Source organism: Ornithorhynchus anatinus, chromosome 7, assembly GCF_004115215.2.
Source record: "Ornithorhynchus anatinus isolate Pmale09 chromosome 7, mOrnAna1.pri.v4, whole genome shotgun sequence".
Classification (NCBI taxonomy): Eukaryota; Metazoa; Chordata; class Mammalia; order Monotremata; family Ornithorhynchidae; genus Ornithorhynchus; species Ornithorhynchus anatinus.
In genome coordinates this window covers 71,302,230-71,323,459 of record NC_041734.1, presented here as the reverse complement: position 1 = coordinate 71,323,459, position 21,230 = coordinate 71,302,230, and the positions used below count along the sequence as shown (strand labels likewise).

Here is a 21,230-nt window from a genome sequence, read left to right as displayed (position 1 = left end):
GTGGATGGCGGGGGTCCACCGCCCCTCGCCCAACCTGCCCGCCCCGGCCCCTCCTCTCATCTGGCCAGGGTGTCCGAGGGAACCGCCGAAGGGCTTCTTCCTAGCACAGCACTTGGCTCATAGTAAGCACTTCCTGTTCTCCCTCCCCCTTGTGACCCTTGTGAGGGGCAGGATCTGCATCCAGTCTGACTGTATTGAGTCTATCCTAGGGCTCATCACAGCACTCGGGACTTAGTAAGCACCCTTAACGAACACCTCTGTTGCTGTCGTTATTTCTGATGACTCTGCCCTTTGGACCGGCCACCCCTCGGGCCCCCACCCTCCGGGGACTCCCAACTCACACTGCCTCGCAGGGTCCTGGGGCTAAGGGTCCGCAGGCCCCTAGCCTGGGCCGCCGGGTGCGGACCCGGCCCTGGTCCGGCCTCTGGCCTGGAAGAGGGAGCCGCTGTCCCGGCTGTCCCGGGAAGACGAGACGGAGCTGGCTCGACGCACCAAGCGGGAGGCCTTCCCACAAGCCCCACGCAGTGCCCGCACCCGGAACGAGCGGTCCAGGGACAGGTAGATGATGGGGTTGGCGCAGCTGTTGATGAAGGCCAGGCAGGCGGACAGCGTGAGACCCCATCGCAGGGCCAGGAGCAGCGGGCAGGGCAGTTCCAAGACCCCAAGGCGGCTGAGGTGGTAGAAGGCCCTCAGGAGGCTCAAGGGCAGCCAGGACCCCACGAAGGTGCCCACCACGGCGAAGATGATCCTGAGGGAGTTTTTCCGGTGCCGGCCCAAGCCGTGGTGCTGCCGCAGCCTCCGGGAAATGAGGCAGTAGCAGAAGAGGATGACGGCCAACGGGAGGGCAAAGGTGAAGACCAGCAGGGCCAGGCTGAGGCTCTGAAAGGCGTCCGAGGCCTCCTCCCCGCACAAGCTGCCCGAGGCCCGGGCGGCCGGCTGCAGCTTCCGGAAGACCAGAGAAGGGATGCCAGCCAGCAGGGAGATGGCCCAGATGACCCCGCATGCGCTGACCACGCAGCCCGGCGTCCGCAGGGGCCGCACCTCCAGCATCTTGACCACGACCAGATAGCGGTCCAAGCTCATCCCGGCCAGCAGCAGGGCACTGGAGCAGCGGTTGACCGCCATGGCGAAGCTGCTCAGCTTGCAGAGCCCCTCGCCGAAGGGCCAGTGGTTTCCCAGGCCCGCGGCCGCCGCCCAAAGGGGCAAGGTGCACACGAACACCAGGTCCGCCACGGCCAGGTGCAGCACGAACGTGTCCACCAGCCGCCGGGGGCCCGGCTGGCCCACCATGAGTGCCACCACGAAGCCGTTGCCCACCAGGCCCACGACAAAGGCGGCCAGGTAGAGGGCCGGGATGTAAGCGTAGCCGTAGGGCAGCTCTGGCGTGGGGCACCAGGGCATCACCGTACCCCCCACCTCCTCGTAGTCCCCCCACCCGCTGTAGGGCCCGAGCCCGCCAGGGGAGCTCGGGCCCCAGGTCTGGCTGGTCATGGAGAGGGCAGCAGCTGCGGGACCAGGGGCCGAGGTGGTGCTGGCACCGCTGCCCGCTGATGCTGCTGCTGCTGCCGTCACCACCGCCCTCGCCGCTGCCACTGCTGTTGCTACTGGTTCCCGGGGCAGAGGGAGGTGCAGGAGGCCCCGGGGTGGGTGGGCGGACGGCCGTCTGGCGGGCGGGAGGCTGAGCTGAGGTTTTTGGCAGATCACATGGGCAGTAGCAAAATGATGTGTTTTTTTCCTCCCAGGAGGGTGCCCCGGCACCTTTCTCAGTCTCCTCGGCCTTCTGGGTGGGGAGGGGAGGGGTTGGAGGTGGTGGTGGGGCGGGGGTGGAGGAGGAAGGGGTTGAGAAGGAGGTGGCTTCACCCCTCCCGTCAGTTGGCTCTCTGCTGCCAGATAATCGGGGAGAAAAGGCCGAAGCTGAGTGTCTGCTCAGCTGTGGAGAAGTTTCAGATCTCAGAGCAGAGGGGGAAGGGGAAGAGCATAACCTAGAGGATAGACCGTAGTCTGGGAGTCAGAAGGACCTGGGTTCTAATCCCAGCTTTGCCACTTATCTCCTGTGTGACTGGAGCAAGTCGCTTAATTTCCCCGGGCCTCAGTTACCTCATCTGTCAAATGGGGATGAAGAGCGTGAGTCTCATGTGGGCCCGGGGCTGTGTTCAACCGGATTAACTTCTATCTTACCCCAGTGCTTAGAACAGTGCTTGGCATATAGTAAGCACTTTAACCAGCACCATTATTATATTATTAACAAAGTAGTTAGTAGTATTAGTATTAACAAAGGAGACCCGAGGCTGCAGGGGGCTGGTTCTTAGCCAGAGGGCTCTCAACACCCCAGGGCTCCAGACTCTGCTAATGGCAAAACTGCAGCTGAAAGAGGGAACTGGGGCCAGGCAGTAGGGCCTCTGACTGGGCTCTGCAGCCCCCAGGAGCCTGGGTCCAGCTCAGAGGGCCTAGTGCTAGAGTTTGATGCAGAGTAAGTGCATGGCCCAGTGGAAAGAGCCCAGGCTTGGGAGTCAGAGGTCATGGGTTCAAATCCCAACTCTGCCACTTGTCAACTGTGTGACTGTGGGCAAGTCACTTCCCTTCTCTGTGCCTCAGTGACCTCACCTGTAAAATGGGGATGAGACTGCGAGCCTCACCTGGGACAACCTGATGACCCTGTATCTACCCCAGCGCTTAGAACAGTGTTCTGCACATAGTAAGCGCTTAACAAATACCAACATCATTAACAAATACCACAGGTATAATCATTAATTCCAGCTCAGAGGTCCTAGAGCGCAGACCTGATTACTTTATATCTACCCCAGCACTTAGTACAGTGTTTGGCATTTAGAAAGCTCCTAACAAATACCACCAATTATCGTGATAATTATTAGGCCCAACACAGAGAAGCGGTTTTGCCTAGTGGGTCGAGCACGGGCCTGGGAGAGAGAAGGATCTGGGATGTAATCCCGGCTCTGCCACTTGTCTGCTGTGTGACCTTGGGCAAGTCACTTCACTTTTCTGTGCCTCAGTTACCTCATCTGTAAAATGAAATTTGAGGCTGTGCTAAGAACTGGAGTAGATACAAGCTAATCAGGTTGGACACAGTCCCTGTCCCACATGAGTCTTGTAGTGTGGCACATGGTAAGCGCTTAACAAATGCCATACAAAAAAAGAAAAAAACTCAGAGGACCTAGAGCCTAGGCTTAAAGGGTCTAGAGCCCAAGCCCAGCTCAGAGGGCCTCTCCCATTCCACAGCAGCGTCTGGTCGTACTCTGGAAAGATGCCTCTGTATAAACTGTATGAACCCTTAGCAACTGTTCCCTTGGAGCAAGAAGATGCCTGTCTCTCTCTAGACTGTAAGCACACTGTGGGCAGGGAATTTGTCTGTTTATTTTTCTATTGTACTCTCCCAAGCACTTAGTACAGTGCTCTGCACACAGTAAGCTCTCAATAAATGCGATTGGATGAATGAGTGAATGAATGAATGAATGAATGAATGAATGAATGAATGAATGAATGAAAGGAGGCCTTCCCAGACTAAGATCTTCTTTTCCCCTGCTCCTCTGCTGCTCCTCCTCCCCTCCCCATCGCCCCGACTCTCCCTCTGCTCTACCCCCCTCCCCGCCCCACAGCACTTGTGTATATATGTACATATTTATTGTTCTACTTATTTTATTAATGATGTGTATGTATCTATTATTCTATTTATTCATATTGATGCTATTGATGCCTGTTTACTTGTATCTGTTTTGTTTCGTTGTCTGTCTCTCCCCTTCTAGACTGTGAGCCCGTTGTTGGGTAGAGATTGCCTCTATTTATAGCTGAATTGTACTCTCCAAGGGCTTAATACAGAGCTCTGCACAGAAGAAATATGATTGAATGTATGAATGAAAGGCCAGACTGACAGGCTCAACTGGTACTCTAGAGGCAGTCCGCCGGCTTTGAGGCCTCTTACAGGGGGTTTTGACCCAGCTGATCCTTTGGGCACTCCCAAGGCCTTTAAGACGTGAGTTGTTGGACTCAATTCAATTTCTACCCCTCCAGAATAAATTTCTTTAAAGTTAGGGTTAACCCCCTCATCAAAACCCCAAATTAAATTCCATTGATGTTTTCCCCTTTGACTGCCAAAATGAATTTAGATCAATTTTACAAATCCATTCTAATTTATGTTAATGCCTTGCACGTGCCTTGATTTGTCACTACCCTCTGCTTCATTTGACAGGAAAGCAGTGTGGACTTGTGAAAAGAGCATGAACCTAGGTGTCAGAGGAGATGGGTTCTAATCCCGACTCTATATGACCTTGGGCAGGTCGCTTGACTTCTCTGGGCCTCGGTTACCTTATCTTAAAATAGGGATCAAGACTATGAGCCCCATGTAGGACGTAGACTGTGTCCAACCTTGTATCCACCCCAGAGCTTAGTATACTGCCTGGCACATAGTAAGCGCTTAACAAATACCGATAAAATAGTAATAATAATGATAGCAAATAACGATTGTGGTATTTGTTAAGCACTTACTATGTGTGTCAAGCACTGTTCTAAGTGCCGGGGTAGATACAATGGTTACCTCTCGATTGTAAGCTCCCTCTAGATTGTAAGCTTGTGGTGGGCAGGGAACAGGTCTGCCTCCTCCGTTATATTGTATTCTCCCAAGAGCTTAGTACAGTGCTCTACACATAGTAAGTGCTCAATAAAAATGATTGATTGATAGATTGATACAAGATCATCGGGTCCACATGGGACTCACAGTCTAAGTAGGAGGGAGAACAGCTATTGAATGCCGGAAGATTTGGTCATTTTTAAATGCAGCACAAATAGATTTCTGGGGGATTTCCCTTCTCCCCACTTTTTAAGAATCAGTTGTGCTGACACTCTTCATGTCTGAAATCAAGTTCTCACCTCTAAACCGAGATTTGAATATTGTATAGGGCTAGCTAATTCTGGTAGAGCTGGTGCAAGGATTTTTGCCACCTGTATTTTGGGTTCCAGGCTTCAGGGGGTGGGGGAAGGGAGAAAGAGGGAAATCAATCAGTGGTATTTATTGAACACACTGGCTGTGTGCAGAGTGAGTAAGCACTCGGAAGAGTACCATACAACATAGGTAGACATAATCCCTACTGACAGTAAGGGGAACTCCTAGCAGCCCCAAAGAAGCCTTCTGAATTTTCATCTGATTTTCATTCTTGAGGAGCCACTCTGAAACTCACAGAGATTTTCAAAAAAGAAAACTAGATGACTTGGCAAAAATAGCCGCTTACAATGAAGGAAATGTCTGTGAATGCCTGTGTCATCTAGCAAATGGCAGAAGTCTATCGATCGTCTGATGTGGTGCTGCTTTTGGATAGAGAAAAAAGTGGAGCCCCTTTTCATTACACTGACCTTTAGTCATTTTCTTGGCACTTTTCCCGTGACATTTCAGAAGGTGGTCCCAGAGGTGATTTTTTTGTTATTCCTCTAATGGATCTGGGTGATTCTCTCTTCGGGAAGAACAGGAAAGTCAAGGAATTACTGTAACCCTTTATTCCAGTCTGGGTCACATGACAGTTCCACGGTCAAGCAGCCACTGGGTACAGTGCCCCAAAGAAGTGGGCAGAGGAACAGAGGCCAGGCTAGAGACTCACTTGGGCATGAAGGCCCTGCAAGATGGATGCCCTCTAGAGTATAAACTCATTGTGGGCAGGGAATGGGTCTACCGACTCTGTTACATTGTACTCTCCCAAGCACTCAATATAGTGATCTGCCCACAGTAAGCATTCAATAAATACCATTGATTGCTTGATATATACTCAATCCTCCTCCTCCTCCTCTTTCTCCTCCTCCACTACTCCTCCTTCTCCTTCTTGTCGTCGTCCTCCTCCTCCTTTTCTCCCTGCTTCTCCTGTTCTTCCTCCTTCCTCCTCTCACTGCCGCAGCTCTGCCGCAGCCTGGTTTCTCCCCACCAAAGGAGTTGGGAAAGGGGAAGACGCAATTGGGTCAGTGCTTCTACCCGGCATATTTCTTAGGACTTCAGAGCACTTTACAGATTTAAGTTTTCCCCTTACGAATCCTTCCCCTTGCTGCTGAGAGGGACTCATGGGACCGCACAAATACCCACCTTGAAGACAAAAATGCCGTGACCCAGTGAGGCTGAGCGTATTGGTGGTGAGACCTGGGACTAAAACCTACAAGCCAGACACAACATCATGTCCTTCTCCCATGTCCCAAATAAGCCTGTGATCCCTCCTATTTGCAGCTCAGGTTTCTCTGGGGACCTTACCCCAATCCTACCCTAGCCTCTAGGTCATAAGGATGACCAGGTCAGGGGGCAAATGCTATTTGGCTCAGAAGGGGGGAGCTCCAGATCTGAGTTCCGTAGTCACTATTTTGTCCATCATGCACTTTACCTTTCTGTATCCTCCCTCAACTTGGCCTGAAAAACGTTTTTCAGAGTAAACCATAATGACGTTTTAAAAAAGTAAAGCTGGTTTTCACCCCAGTTAAAAAAAAATAGTAACTCCTGAATGGCATTTTTTTTAAATGGAAGAAATCATCCCATACCCATATAGGATAAATGCATTCTGTCCAGGGAACCCACTCTGTGACTCTTACCTAACCCCATGCCCTGGGTCCAGAATCCCTTTTCTTTCTAGGTCCCAGTATCAACCTCCATAACACTAATTTCTCTGTAGACATGTTGGCCCAAGGAGTTCTGCTTCTCTTCCCTTTGGGAGCACCTCCAAGACTCTGCCGGCCCCTCTGGGAAATCTCTATTTCCTGGCAAGCCGACTTCCTCCATCCCTCCCTCCTTTTGCAGTTCTCCCCTTTGATTGACTGCACTCCACATCTCCCACTCCCCACTCCGAGTCAGCCATTTTTTCCAGAGCAGGAACAAGACTTGTGTCAGGTCATTTGGATTAAGCCACGGCTGAGGATGGGGGTGGGAGTACCCTGAAACGGATCCGACTCTATGAACGGAGAGCTTTCTGTTCAGTGAATTCCCTAAGGCTGGGGTCCTGAGTAGATGGCTGGGTGTGTTGGCCTTGTCTTCTGAGCGTCCATGCCATCATCGGGGCTGGGGGAGAAGGGATGGGACTGTCCTGTTCCTTGGAAGCATCAGAACCTCACTGCCGGTGAGACCCGCTGACCGGATGGGGCAGAGAGCCACCTCAGTTCAGGGGACCCACCAGACCTGCCCAGACAGCCCTGACCCCTTCACCACTTCTGATTTCTCTGTCAGGTCAAATCACTGACCGCACCTTTCTGATTCCTGACTTCTCAGCATTCCATTTCAACAAAGTTGGCTGTCTTGGGATGAATCCTAGCATTTCTATGAATATTTGGGAAGTTTTAAGATTGGTGACAAGACCTTCCTCGTGTCCTGGGAGTAGAGTGGCCAGTCCTCTGATTTTGCTCTGGACAGCCCAATTTTCAGCAGCCCTGTTTCCTGTCCAGTATCAAATCAGAACTTGATAATTTTCTGTGCATTTCTTAATTTTTGACTATGAGTCTCCTTTCACCACAGCTCATGGGTGGTTCTGAGTTCTATGGCTCGGACACTGCGTCAGGCTTCATGCTGACCTGGGAGGGAAATACAAAAATTCTGGAGCAAGATGAGGATCCAGGAGTCCCCATGGAGAAAAACTCAAAGGTCCCACAGTCTGTGTTTTTCTGGTCATTGAGGTACACTGTGTGCCTGGCTTTAAAGTAGGTGATGCTGGAAGTATTTCCTTGTTGGGTGTCGCCAAGGGCAGTCAGTGGCCACCCTACCTTGGAGGCCACTCAGCCTTTGCTCCGTAGGGAAACTGAGGCCGAGAATCATTTGCTTGTGGCTCAGGTCTAGTCAGAAAGGGGATAGAACTCAAGAATCCTGATTACCCCTCTCCTCGCTGCCCTGGACTGAATAAACCTCCCCTCCACTAAGGGTTTCTGAGTGAATCCAAAAGACAAAGATGAGTAAAGAGGAAATCACCAGGTCAAGGAGGAAGGGTGGTTGGTGGGGTTGGGGAGAAAAGAGAGTGGGAAAATGGGGAGGTAGGGTCAAGGAAAGAGATTACGGGTGTAACAGATTCCAGCGGGCCAACTGTTGCTCTCCATTCTGCAATCCTGGGGGAGCCCCAAAGCTCAAGATCCCATTCTCCATGAGACCCAAAACCCCGGACCACGGGGTCTCAAGTTGCCTGGCAACCTGCAGCTAAGGGATTTTCAACCCCTGAGATCCATCCTGCCCTCACCGACTCCCAGCCCCAGGATCCCCAGCTCTCCTATCCGATCCGACAGGGAGGATGAAAGTAGAAGGAGGAGGGGGGAGGTGTGATGAGGATGGGAAGTACACGTGACTGAGATAGGGGTAAGAAAATCGGGGGCTGAGGGAACCAGCTCTTGGTGGCTGAGAAATGGCCAGAGGCCATAAAGTTGACTGCAAAAGTGGGAGCTGGAATTCCCCTGTGAGGAGGTGATTTAGCCCCTCAGTTCACCGTATTTCGCCTGTGAGGTCTAGGCGATCTGTTTCTGCTCCACCCTGAATTTCTGTCTTTGCTCCTTGAAGCCTGGTCAGGGGTGGACAAGAAACCAAGCTGTCGTGTGTTCATACCCAACCCAAAATACCACAAGAAAGAGGAGGTGATATGCCACCTGTTAGATGTTTGTTCACACAGATTAGGTGTAAACTCAAGATGGTTTAGTGGATAAAGCACAGACCATGGGAGTCAGAAGGACCTGGGTTCTAATTCCGCCTCTGTCACTTGCCTGCTGTGTGACCTTGGGCAAGTCACCTTGGAGAAGCAGCGTGGCTCAGTGGAAAGAGCACGGGCTTTGGAGTCAGGGCTCATGAGTTCGAATCCCAGCTCTGCCACTTGTCGGCTGTGTGACTGTGGGCAAGTCACTTAACTTCTCTGTGCCTCAGTTCCCTCATCTGTAAAATGGGGATTAAGACTGTGAGCCCCACGTGGGACAGCCTGATTTCCCTATGTCTACCCCAGCGCTTAGAACAGTGCTTGGCACATAGTAAGCGCTTAACAAATACCAACATTATTATTATTATTATTATTACCTAACTTCCCTGTGCCTGTTACCTCAGCTATAAAATGGGAATTAAGACTGTGAGCCCCTTGTGGGACAGGGACTGTGTCCATCCCGATTTGCTTGTATGCATCTTAGTGCTTAGAATAGTGCTTTGCACATAGTAAGTGCTTTAACAAATGCCACAGTTACTAAACTCAGATGAAGATTAAAAAAGAAGAACTTTTGACTTTAGAACCTGTTGTTGGTTAAACCAGAGAGGAGTGTCTGTCTCTCCCTCTCCCTTCCCCTCTCTCTGTCCCTCCCTCTCTCTTATTCCCTCTATTTCTTTCTCTCCCTCCCTCCTCCACTTTCTCCCCTGCTTTCCCCATGCTCTCAACATGTACACCTCATCCCTGAACTACTGGATTGGTTTTACTGGGGAAGGAGGAAAGAAATTGGAAGGGAAATTGTAGTTTGTTCCAAGAGGAGTCTACTGTCTACCTCACATAATAATAATTGTGATATTTATTAGGTGCGTACTACATGTCAATCGCTGTTCTAAATGCTGGGGTAATAATAATGATGATGGTATTTGTTAAGTGCTTACTCTGTGTCAAGCACTGTTCTGAGCGCTGGGGTAGATACAAGGTTATCGGTTTGTCTCACGTGGGGCTCACAGACTCAATCCCCATTTTGCAGATGAGGGAACTGAGGCACAGAGAAGTGAAGTAACTTGCCCAAAGTCACACAGCTGACAAGCAGCAGAGCCGGGATTAGAACCCATGACCTCTGACTCCCAAACCCAGGTTCTTTCCGCTAAGCCAAGCTGCTTCTCCAGATGCAAGGTAGATACAAGGCAATCAGGTTGGATGCAGTCCCTGTCCTAAAGGGGGTTTATAATCTAAGTAGGAGGGAGAACAGGTACTGAATCCCCATCTAAACATGAGGAAACTATGGCACAGAGAAATTAAGGAATTTACCTGAGGTAACACAACAGACAAGTGGCAGAGCCGGGATTAGAATCCAGGTCCTTAATCTCCCGATCCTGTCCAAACTCCTTAAACAGGTTGTATTTACTGTCTGTCTTCACTTCCTCTCCTTCAACTCTCTTCTTGGCCCGCAACCAACTGGCTTTCGTCGCCTTCAACCCACTGAGGCTGAACTCTCCGAGGTCATGAAGATTATAGCCAAATGGATTGTAGAATGTTAACTCACTGCGGACAGGGAATGTGTCTACTAACTCTGTAATTTCTTTATTTATTTATTCAGAGTACTGTCTGTCTCCCCCTCTAAGCTGTACACTCAACCTGGGCAGGGAATGTGACTGTTTATTCTTATAATGTACTCTACCAAGAGCTTCGTACAGTGTTCTGCACGCAGTGAGTGCTCAATAAATATGATTGAATGAATGAACGAGCTCTGTTATATTGTATTCTCCCATGCCCTTAGTACAGTGCTCTGCACAAGGTAAGCATTTGATTGATTTGAAGTGAATGACTGAATAAATGGGCTCTGAGCCTTCTTCATCCCCCTTGACCTCTCAGCCACCTTCAGTACTGTTGACCACTCGCTTTAGAGAAGCAGCATGGCTCAGTGGAAAGAGCATGGGCTTAGGAGTCAGAGGTCATAGGTTCTAATCCCATGTCTGCCACTTGTCAGCTGTGTGACTTTGGGCAAGTCACTGCACTTCTCAGTGCCTCAGGTACCTCATCTGTAAAATGGGGATGAAGACTGTGAGCCTCAAGTGGGACAACCTGATGATCTTGTATCTACCCCATCGTTTAGAAGAGTGGTCGGCACATAGTAAGCACTTAACAAATACCAACATTATTATTATTATTCTCCAGGAAATTTTATTCCACTTTGGTTTGACTGACACACTTCTCTCTTGGTCTCTTCCTACCCTCTTGTCACTCAGTTTATCAATCAGTGGTATTTATTGAGCACTTCCTGAATGCAGAGCAGTGTGCTAGGCGCCTGGGATAGTATAAAAAAACAGAGCTGGTAGACCTGTTCCCTGCCCGCAAGAAGCTTACATTCTAGAAGGGGAAACAGACATTAAAATAAATTATGGATATGAACATAAGTGTGGTGCTGAGGGTGGGGTGTATATCAAGTGCTTTAAGGGTACAAATTCCAGTGCAAGGATGACACAGAAGGAAGAGGGAGTAGGGAAGTGAGGGTTTAGTAGGGGAAGACCTCTTGGGGGAACTATGATTTGAATAAGGCTTTGAAGGTGGGGAGAGCGATGGTCTTTCGGACATGAATGGTAATCTCATCCACTCACTCTTCCTCTGCTTCTCGCCCCCTATTTATGGGTTTTCACAATCTTCGAGGATCAGTCTTGGGTCCTCTATCCTTCCCACTCAGAGAGCTCTTCCATTCACATGGCTTCAGTCATCTCTGTTTTGAGATCGCCCAAGTCCACCTCACCAGCCTAGATCTCTCGCCGGCTCTGAAATTTCACATTTGCTCTTGCTTCCAAGACATCTTTATGCAGATATCCCCTGGCACCTGACGTTCAACATATCTAAAACTGAACTTCTCAAATTTCCTATCACCCCACCTCTTCCTTCGCCCTCTTGCTCATGTCCTTTCTCCAGCCTGGAACTCCCTATTTGAGGGACCAGTGGGCCAGCAAAGGGGAGATATCCCAGAAGCAAGAAGAGAATGAGATTGGCTTGCAAGGGAAAGGTCAGTCAATTAATCAATCAAAATTATTTATCAAAGATCTTTTCTGTGCAGAGCATTGCACTGAGTGCTTGGTCGACTATAATGGAGTTAGTAGACATGATCCCTGGCCTCAGGAGCTTACAATCTAGTGGGGAAGACAGACACTAATATAATTTACAGGTAGAAGGAAGAAGGAAAAGGGAATGTGTACATGAGTTGGTTCGTCAATAATAGAACATGTGAAGCAATTTCTCTCGTCTGTAAGGTCCTTGAAGACAGGGAACATTTCTACCAATTTTGTTGTACTCACCCAAGTGCTTAGTACAGTGTTCAATAAATAGAAAAACAGCATGACCTAGTGGAAAGATCACAGGCTTGGCAGTCAGAGGACCTAGGTTCTAATCCCAGCTCCGTCACTTGTCTGCTGTGTGACTCTGGAAAAGCCATTTAACTTCTCTGTGCCTGTTACCTCATCTGTAAAATGGGAATTAAGACTGTGAGTCCCACGTGAGAAATGGACTTTGTCCAACTTGATTATTTTGTATCAATCCTAGGATTTAGTAGAGTGCCTTGCACAGATTCATTCATTTGCTTAACAAATACCATAAAAAAACAATAAATAAATAAATTCATTCATTCAATCATATTTATTGAGTGCTTATTGTGTGCAGAGCACGGTACTAAGCACTTGGAAAGTACAATTTGGCTTTGATTGAATGAAAGATATGGATGTAAGTGCTCTAGGTGTTTGTGAGCACCCCAAATGTAGTTGGAGCAGAGTAGCTGAAGGAGTAGTTGGAGGGGATAGAACCTGGAGAGAACAGAAATACAACAGGGATGGCCTCCTGGAGGAGGACTCCCGGCTAGAGAACTAGATTTTTGAGTCATCTTTCTAGAGATGGTAGCCGAAGCCAGTTGAGTGGATGAGAGCAAGACCCCAGGAGAGAGAGGGTAGAGGGAGGAGAGCAAGCTCGGATCCAGATCCAAGACACCCACTGTTGGGAGATGAAAGGTGGAAGAGGGACCAGCAAGGAAAACAGAGAATGAGCAGTCAGAGAGGTAGGAAGAGAACCAGAAAAGGACCCGGTCAGCAAAAATTTGTATGTATTTTTTATTACCCTATTTATTTTGTTCATGAGGTATGCATCCCCTTGATTCTATTTATCATGATTATGTTGTCTTGTTTTTGTCCATCTGTCTCCACCAATTAGACTGTGAGCCCATCATTGGGCAGGGACTGACTCTATCTGTTGCCAAATTGTACATTCCAAGTGCTTCGTACTGTGCTCTGCACCTAGTAAGCGCTCAATAAATACTATTGAATGAATGAATGAATGAATGAATAAAAAAACGAAGATCAGATGTGCTCCAAGGGAAAGGAGGTGAAGTTTTCTAGTGAAAAGACTTACTAGGGGTGAACTGACTGTACATTTGATGGATGCAACTTCCAGGAGGAAGGGGCAGTTGAATAACGCTTTGGGGTGAAGCTCTGGGACTAAAAGAGAATGCGGAAAGAGCACAGGCCTGGGAGCCGGGAGGCCTGCTCTGCTCTGTGTGGCCGTGGGCAAGTCACTTCATTTTATGGTACCTGTTAAGCACTTACTATGCGTCAAACACCGTTCTAAGCACAGGGTGGATAAAAGTTAATTAACTGAGGTTCTCTGAACCTCCATTTTTCATCAGTAAAATGAGGATCAAATACCATTCTCCCGCTCCCTTAGGATGTGAGCCCCATGTGGGATAAGGACTGTGTCTGCTCTGATTATCCTCTATCTATCCCGGAGCTTAGCACAGGGCTTGAGACGTAGTAAGCACTTACCAAATACCACAATTATTGTAATTATTATTGTGATTACTATTATTATTAAAAAGGCAGGAGATGCCTTGCACAGAGCCTTCCTTATCCCCATCTGTATCCTAGCTGTCAATCAATGGAATTTATTGAGCACTTGCTGTGTGCAGATCACTGTACCAAGCACTTGGGAGAGTACAGTATAACAGAGTTTCCTGCCCACAATGAGCTTAGAGTCTAGAGGGGGAGAGAGACATTAATTTAAATAATGAATATAAATAAATGACCAACTCTGCCCATAAGATCCCCCATGGGCCAGTGGGGAACTCAGAATGAACCAGACAGGATAGGGAAACCCTCTTCATCCTCTGCCTGACTCCTCCCTGACTCCTGGTTCTCAGGCACCGGGACTCCTGACACTCCTGCTTTCTCCTCCTTGGAAACAGAAATCCCACTGAGGATTCAGTCATTCATTCCTTTATGGAGAGCTTACTGGGTGCCGAGCACTGTACTGAGCACTCGAGAAGGTACGATATAGCAATAAACAGACACATTCCCTGACTACAACGAGCTTACAGTCTAGAGGGAGAGACAGACTTTAATATAAATACATAAATGACAGATATGTACGTAAGTGCCGTGGGGCCGGGAGGGTAGAGGAATAAAGATGGAAACGTCATCCGACGGAGCGTCCTGCAGCTCTGTGGTGGTGGTGGGGCCGGGTCTTAAAAGGACAGGTAGGGGTAGGGGTGGGGGTGGGTAGGCCCCGAGAGAATTCTCCCCCAGAGGGTGTGGTGCTTTATTTGGAGGAAGAACATTTGGTTAAAGTGGGGGTAAACAGGGTGAGCCCAGAGTTTCCTTCCTGCGGCTGTGGGTGCACTTTCCAGGCCCTCGATCCGCCGCCCTGTGGCCTCGTGCTCAGCTCCTGCAGTGACTCGTGTCTTCTCCTACCCTGGAGGGACGGGAGGACTCTTGGAGACCAATTCGCGAAAGGGGAAATGGAGATGGAGAGAAAAGTCGGCCAGGGGTCAGAAGAGGAAGACCCCGGCAGTCCCCGTCCCCTGGCAGTCACCCTCAGAGGGGAGGGCCTAGATGGCCACTGGGAAAGATTTAGCAGTGGAGCCGGACGACAACCAGTCAGTCAATCAGTGGTATTTGTCAAATGCTTACTGAGAGCAGCACACTGTACTGAGCTCTTGGGGGAGCACAATACAACAAAGTCGGTTGACACGGTCTCTGCCCACAAAGAGCTTACAGTCTAGAAGACCACCATTCATTCATTCACTCATTAAATGCTTACTCTTTGCAGAGCACTGTGCTAAGAGCTTGGAAGAGCACAATATAACAATAGACACATTCCCTGTCCACGACGAACTTACAGTCTAGAGGGGTAGCTAGGCAGACAGCTTTTTAATCAGCTCATTAATTCCTTCCTGTCCTAGGTGGCAGTCCTGCATTAATTCATTTTTTTCTCCGCTCGCTTTTTTAACCAGACATCACTCTGCCCTGAGTACAGCCCCACAGCCCGTCCCTCTGCCGATGGATCTTTCAGGCTCGGGGAGCCCTTCAAAGGCCTTCTGAAAACCCTCCTCCTCCAGGAGGCAACTCCCCAGTTAAACTCCACCTTCCTCAGTCAAATCATAGCTGTTCTTAGCAGCAAAGTTCATCCTTTACCCTTAGTAAAATGTCATTATTATTATTATATTACATTTGTTTAGCACTTACTATGTGTCCTAATCGCTGGGGTTAATTTTAATCAGATGAGACACAGTCCCCATCCTACGTGGGGTTTGTGGTCTAAATACAAGGGAGAATAGGTATTTAATCCCCATTATACAGCTGAAGAAACTGATGCCCAGAGAAGTTAAATGACTTCCCCAAGGTCATGCAGCAAGCAATTAGCGGAACTGGAGTTAGAACCCAGATCCTCTGACTCTCAGGCCTGTGCTCCTTCCACCAAACCATGCTGCTTATGCTAAAGAGTTATCATGTAAGTCACAAATACCTCAGTTTGTCTTTACTTATTTACCTATTTCCTTTCCCTCCTGAATGTCATCAACAGTTAACATTGTTCTTCACCCTATTTTCATTCTTTGTAAAGAATCTGTGTCTCCCTCAGCTCTCTCATTAGACTGTAAACTTCTTGAGGCCAGAAACTGTATCTCTTTCTTACAGTGAATCTACTCTCCAAGGTCTGAAGACAGTGCTCTGCACACAGTAGGTGCTCAAGGAGTACTATTGATTGATTGGGAGGGAATCAGGAAGTAGAAAGGGAAAGGATAAAGAGAGGAAAACTTCCCCCAAATGACCAAGAAAATATTTTATTTTTAGGACAGTACCAATGTTAAGTGCTTTCTGTCTTTGGTTGCTTGATCCCTGGATGATGTTCTGCTCCCTAATAAGTCTCCGGGGAAGTCAGTTACCCTGGCGACTTGCAGCCGAAATCAGTGCAACAAAGCTGCTGATGTTGACAACATTCTGGAAGCTTGCAAGCGAGGTGGTCTTGAGAGCCACTGCAGTATCAACTTTCAATTTGATCTGGAGCTCTGGTGAAGCCACACTGAAAGACCGCCTACCCGTGTACGTTGCTAGACTGGTTTTCATTCATTCATTCATTCAATAGTATTTATTGAGCGCTTACTATGTGCAGAGCACTGTACTAAGCGCTTGGAATGGACAATTCGGCAACAGATAGAGACGATCTCTGCCCAGTGACGGGCTTACAGTCTAATCGGGGGAGAGAGACGGACAAAAACAAGACACCATAATCACGATCAATAGAATCCATTTCCATTTTCCATTTCCTGGTCCATCAGTGCATCGTCAGTCAGCGGGCCTCCCGGGAAGCAGTATTCAGCGATTGTTTTCTGTTCTAGGCAGTCGATTCTGTGTGTCCTCGGCCGTCCCGCCACAGCTAAGGAACTCTCTGCCTGTCTCTGACATGGTCTTGGCCCCTCTCCAGAGCTAAAAAGAAATTCTGGCATTTACACGTTCCCTGCCCATAACAAGCTTAGAGTCTAGAGAGGGAGACAGACATTAATATGAATGAATGCAGAATTTATCATTCATTAGTACAGTGCTCTGCACACAGCAAGCACTCAAAAGATACAGTGGAATAAATACCACAGAATGAATAACTCAAAGAGAGTTAATGTGTTTCTTCAGAGAGTTTTGAAGAATGTGTAAAAGCTGGGGTTGGGGGAAGGATTGCGGGCCTTCCAGGCCAGTAAGATGGCACATTTTGAACAAATCTTTACAGTCCACCAAACCTTCCAAAGTTTGTCCATTGCTCTTGTGGCTCAGTGGAAAGAGCCCAGGCTTGGGAGTCAGAGGTCATGGGTTTGAATCCCAGGTCTGCCACTTGTCAGCTGTGTGACTGTGGGCAAGTCACTTCACTTCTCTGTGCCTCAGTTCCCTCATCTGTAAAATGGGGATGAAGACTGTGAGCCTCACGTGGGACAACCTCATTCCCCTGTATCTACCCCAGTGCTTAGAACAGTGGTCTGCACGTAGTACATGCTTAACAAATACCAACGTTATTATTAAAGAAAAACTCCCTAACACTGGCTGTAAGGCACCGTCAGCTCTCTCTACCTACTTTTCCTCGCTCCTCTCCCACTACACCCCAGCTCACACACTTTGAAACTCTCAAATCGACCTACTCACTGTTCCTCATTCTAGTCTTGCCTAAGACCTCTGGTTCACACCCTCCCTCCTGCCTGGAAGTCCCTCCCTTTCACATCAGGCAGACCATTGCTCTCCCCATCTTCAAAGCCCTTCTGAATTCACCTCTTCCTGGGGCTTTTCTGGATGAATTTCTCATCTCTCTGCTCTATTTCTCCCCCTACTGCCATTTCAACACTTCCCCATCACTCAAACACTTAGGTACTTGGCTTCCCAACCAGGAGTAGGACTGCCTAGTTCATTCGTTCATTCAATCGTATTTATTGAGCGCTTACTCTGTGCAAAGCACTGTACTAAGCGCTTGGGAGAGTACAGTATAACAACAAACAGACACATTCCTGCCCAAAATGAGCTCACAGTCTAAAGGGGGAGTGGATACAGCATGGGCCTGGGAGTCAGAGGATGTGGGTTCTAATTCTGGCTCTAACACGTCTTCTGCGTGACCTGGGGTAAGTCATTTCATTTATCGTGCCTCAGTTCCCTCATCTGTGCAGTGGAGATTAAGACTGTGGGACAGGGACTGTGTATTGTACCTACCCCAGTGCTTAGAACAGGGCTTGGCCCATAGTAAGTGCTCAACATATACTATAATTATTATTAGCACATATGTGTGTGTCTTTAAGCTCTGTTGCTTCCCCCTACCTGTAATTTATTTTCCTGTCTGTCTCCCCAGAGAGGATCGAAAGCTCCTTGAAGTTAGGGATTATGACTATTAACTCTATTGTAATAATAATAATAATGTTGGTATTTGTTAAGCGCTTACTATGTGCAGAGCACTGTTCTAAGCGCTGGGGTAGGTACAGGATAATCAGGTTGTTCCACGTGAGGCTCACAGTTAATCCCCATTTTACAGATGAGGTAACTGAGGCACAGAGAAGTGAAGTGACTTGCCCACAGTCACACAGCTGACAAGTGGCAGAACCGGGATTCAAACTCATGACCTCTGACTCCCAAGCCCGGGCCCTTTCCACTGAGCCATGCTGCTCTCTGAGCCATGCTGCTTCTCTATTGTAGACTCCCAAGCACTTAGTACAGTGCTTTGCGTAGAGTAAGTGCTCAATAAATATTACTGATTGATGACAGGAGAAATAGGATAGAAGGTAAGTCAAGCACAAATCCATTACTATTGACTGATGAGATGAGAAATAGGATAGAAGGTAAGTCAAGCACAAAACCAAACGGGGCTGTCAGTCGCCAGACTGTACTGAGCACTTGAACTGGGTACTTTTGGACACTTTAGGGAGGTCACAACCAACCTCTAGACTGTAAGCTCATTGTTGGCAGGGAATATGTCTGTTTATTGTTGTACTGTACTCTCCCAAGCGCTTAGTACAGTTCTCGGTACCCAGAAAGTGCTTAATAAATACGATTGAATGAATGAATCATGTTGTATCGCCAATTTAGTAGGGGAGTCAGGTCAGACCCTCCCCACCCCAACCAACTGGAATGGGGGCTGTGGGAAAGGGCAGAGGGAAAAAAGCTTCTTACCTCCAGGGAGTGGGGTGGGGGGAGACACTGGAAAGAGTCCAGATGTCAAGTGAAGATATACACACCAAGTATGCAAACACCCTACGTATTTTGGCTCAGTGGAATTATTGCCATTGTTCTTGACTGTCTCCCCCGATTAGACTGTAAGCCCGTCAAACGGCAGGCACTGTCTCTATCTGTTACCGATTTGTACATTCCAAGCGCTTAGTACAGTGTTCTGCACATAGTAAGCGCTCAATAAATACTATTGAATGAATGAATGAAAGAGCCCGGGCTTGGGAGTCAGACGTCATGGGTTCGAATGCCGGCTCTGCCACTTGTCAGTTGTGTGACTGTGGGCAAGTCACTTAACTTCTCTGGGCCTGTTACCTCATCTGTAAAATGGGGGTTAAGACTGTGAGCCTCACTTGGGACAACCTGATGACCCTGTATCTACCCCAGCGCTTAAAACAGTGCTCTGCACATAGTAAGCGCTTAACAAATACCAACGTCATTATTATTATTTGGGGCAGAGAGGTGCCTGGTGGCCGAGTGCCACCAGATAACCGGGTTAATCTGAGAAGGCTTCCTGGAGGAAGTGATTATTTAAGAAGCACTCTGTGGCAGAGAGGAGTTTGGCTGACTTGTGAGTTTTTTTGGGTGGGATCTGGGAGAGCTGTGCGCACTAGCCTGAGCCAGGAGGGAAAGACCTGGGGCCCGCCAGGAAATAGCAGGTATAATAGTGATGGCATTTGTTAAGTGCTCACTATGTGCGAAGCACTCTTCTGGTAACGGATAATACAAATAGAGCAGTTGTGGCCTAGTGGCTGGAGCACAGGTCTGGGAGTCAGAAGGACCTGGATTCTAATCCTCATTCCACCACTCGCCTGCTGTGTGACCTTGGGCAAGTCAGTTAACTTCTCCGTGCCTCTGTTTCTGTATCTGTAAAATGGGGGTTAAGACTGCGAGCCCTGTGTGGGACATGGACTGTGTCCAACCTGATTAGCTCGTATCTACCCTAGTGCTTACTACAGTGGCTGGCACAGAGTAAGTACTTAACAAATACCGTTAGAACTCACTGTGGGCAGGTAATGTTTCATTTTATTGTTCCATTATACTCTCCCAAGCAGTTAGCACAGTGCTCTGCACACAATAAACAGCCAATAAAGTTGACTGATTGAATGAACATGTTTTTAAAAAAGCAGTGGCAACACCACCATCATCGATGGCATTTATTGACCACTTACTGGGTTCAGAGCAATGTACTAAGCACTTGAGAGAGTGTAATATAACAGTTGGTAGGGATGGTCCCAGCCCACAACAAGATTACTCACTGTGGGCAGGGAATGTGCATTCATTGTTATACTGTCCTCTCCCAAGCGCTTAGTACAGTGCTCCGCACACAGTAAGCGCTCAATAAATAGGACTGAATGAATGAATTACAGTCTAGAGGGGGCAGCACGGGATAATAATTTGATGGTATTCATTCAACCGTACTTATTGAGTAATGACCATGTGCAGAACACTGTACTAAGCGGTTGGGAGGTACAATTTAGCCACACATAGAGACGATCCCTGCCCACAACGGGCTTCACAGTCGAAGCAGCGTGGCTCTGTGGAAAGAGCCCGGGCTTGGGAGTCAGAGGTCACGGGTTCTAATGCCGGCTCCGCCACTAGCCAGCTGTGTGACTTTGGACAAGCCACTTCACTTCTCAGTGCCTCAGTTCCCTCATCTGTAAAGCGTGGCTCTGTGGAAAGAGCCCGGGCTGGGGAGTCAGAGGTCATGGGTTCGAATCCCGGCTCCGCCACTTGTCAGCTGTGTGACTGTGGGCAAGTCACTTCATTTCTCTGGGCCTCGGTTGCCTTCTCTGTAAAATGGGAATTAAGTCTGTGAGCCTCACGTGGGACAACCTGATGACCCTGTATCTACCCCAGGGCTTGGAACAGTGCTCTGCACATAATAAGTGCTTAACAAATACCAACATTGTTAGTATTACTATTAAGATGGGGATGAAAACTGTGAGCCACGTGGGACAACCTGATCACCTTGTATCCCCCCAGCGCTTAGAGCAGTGCTTTGCACATAGTAAGGGCTTAACAAATACCACCATCATCATTATCATTATTATTATTATGAAGCACTCAGTATGCGCCACACACTGTATTAAGCGCTGGGGTGGATGGTGAAGCAGCGTGGCTCAGTGGAAAGAGCACGGGCTTGGGAGTCAGAGGTCATGGGTTCGAATCTCCGCTCTGCCACTGGTCAGCCGTGTGACTGTGGGCAAGTCACTTCACTTTTCTGTGCCTCAGTGACCTCATCTGTAAAATGGGGATGAAGACTGTGAGCCTCACGTGGGACAAGCCGGTGGCCCTGTCTCTCCCCCAGCGCTTAGAACAGTGCTCTGCCCATAGTAAGCGCTTCACAAATACCAACATGATTATTATAGAAGCAAATGGAGATAGACACGGTCCCCGTCCCGTGAGGGGACTCACGGCCTCAAACCCCATTTTACAGACGAGGTCACTGAGGCGCCGGGAAGTGACTTGGGCCAGGTCACGGAGCAGAGGGGAGCGGGATTAGAACCCACGCCCTCCCTAGGGCCAGCCCCGGGCTCCCGCCACCTCGCCAGGCCGGGGAGGCGGGAGCGGCGCA

The 21,230-nt window shown here is 48.7% G+C and overlaps 1 protein-coding gene across 1 annotated transcript; it reads right to left on the bottom strand.

The window, feature by feature from the left end:
- Positions 1-364: 364 nt before the first annotated feature.
- GPR25 (G protein-coupled receptor 25) lies at positions 365-15,093 on the bottom strand. Its single transcript, XM_029069673.2, has 3 exons — positions 15,051-15,093; positions 13,044-13,129; positions 365-1,683 (listed from the first exon to the last, which is right to left on the bottom strand). Exons 1-3 carry the CDS (start codon positions 15,091-15,093, stop codon positions 382-384), a joined length of 1,431 nt encoding a protein of 476 aa, XP_028925506.1. The 3' UTR covers positions 365-381.
- Between the last annotated feature and the right edge of the window lie 6,137 nt (positions 15,094-21,230).

Coding starts and splice junctions, on each gene's coding strand:
- GPR25 (XM_029069673.2), bottom strand. CDS start 15,093: ATGAACTTTGCTGCTAAGAACAGCTATGATTTGACTGAGGAAG. Junction 13,130..15,050: donor CTATGATTTGACTGAGGAAG/GTGGAGTTTAAC, acceptor ATTCTCTTTTAG/TCCCAGAGCTTCACCCCAAA. Junction 1,684..13,043: donor GTACAGTCAGTTCACCCCTA/GTAAGTCTTTTC, acceptor CAAAAACCTCAG/CTCAGCCTCCCGCCCGCCAG.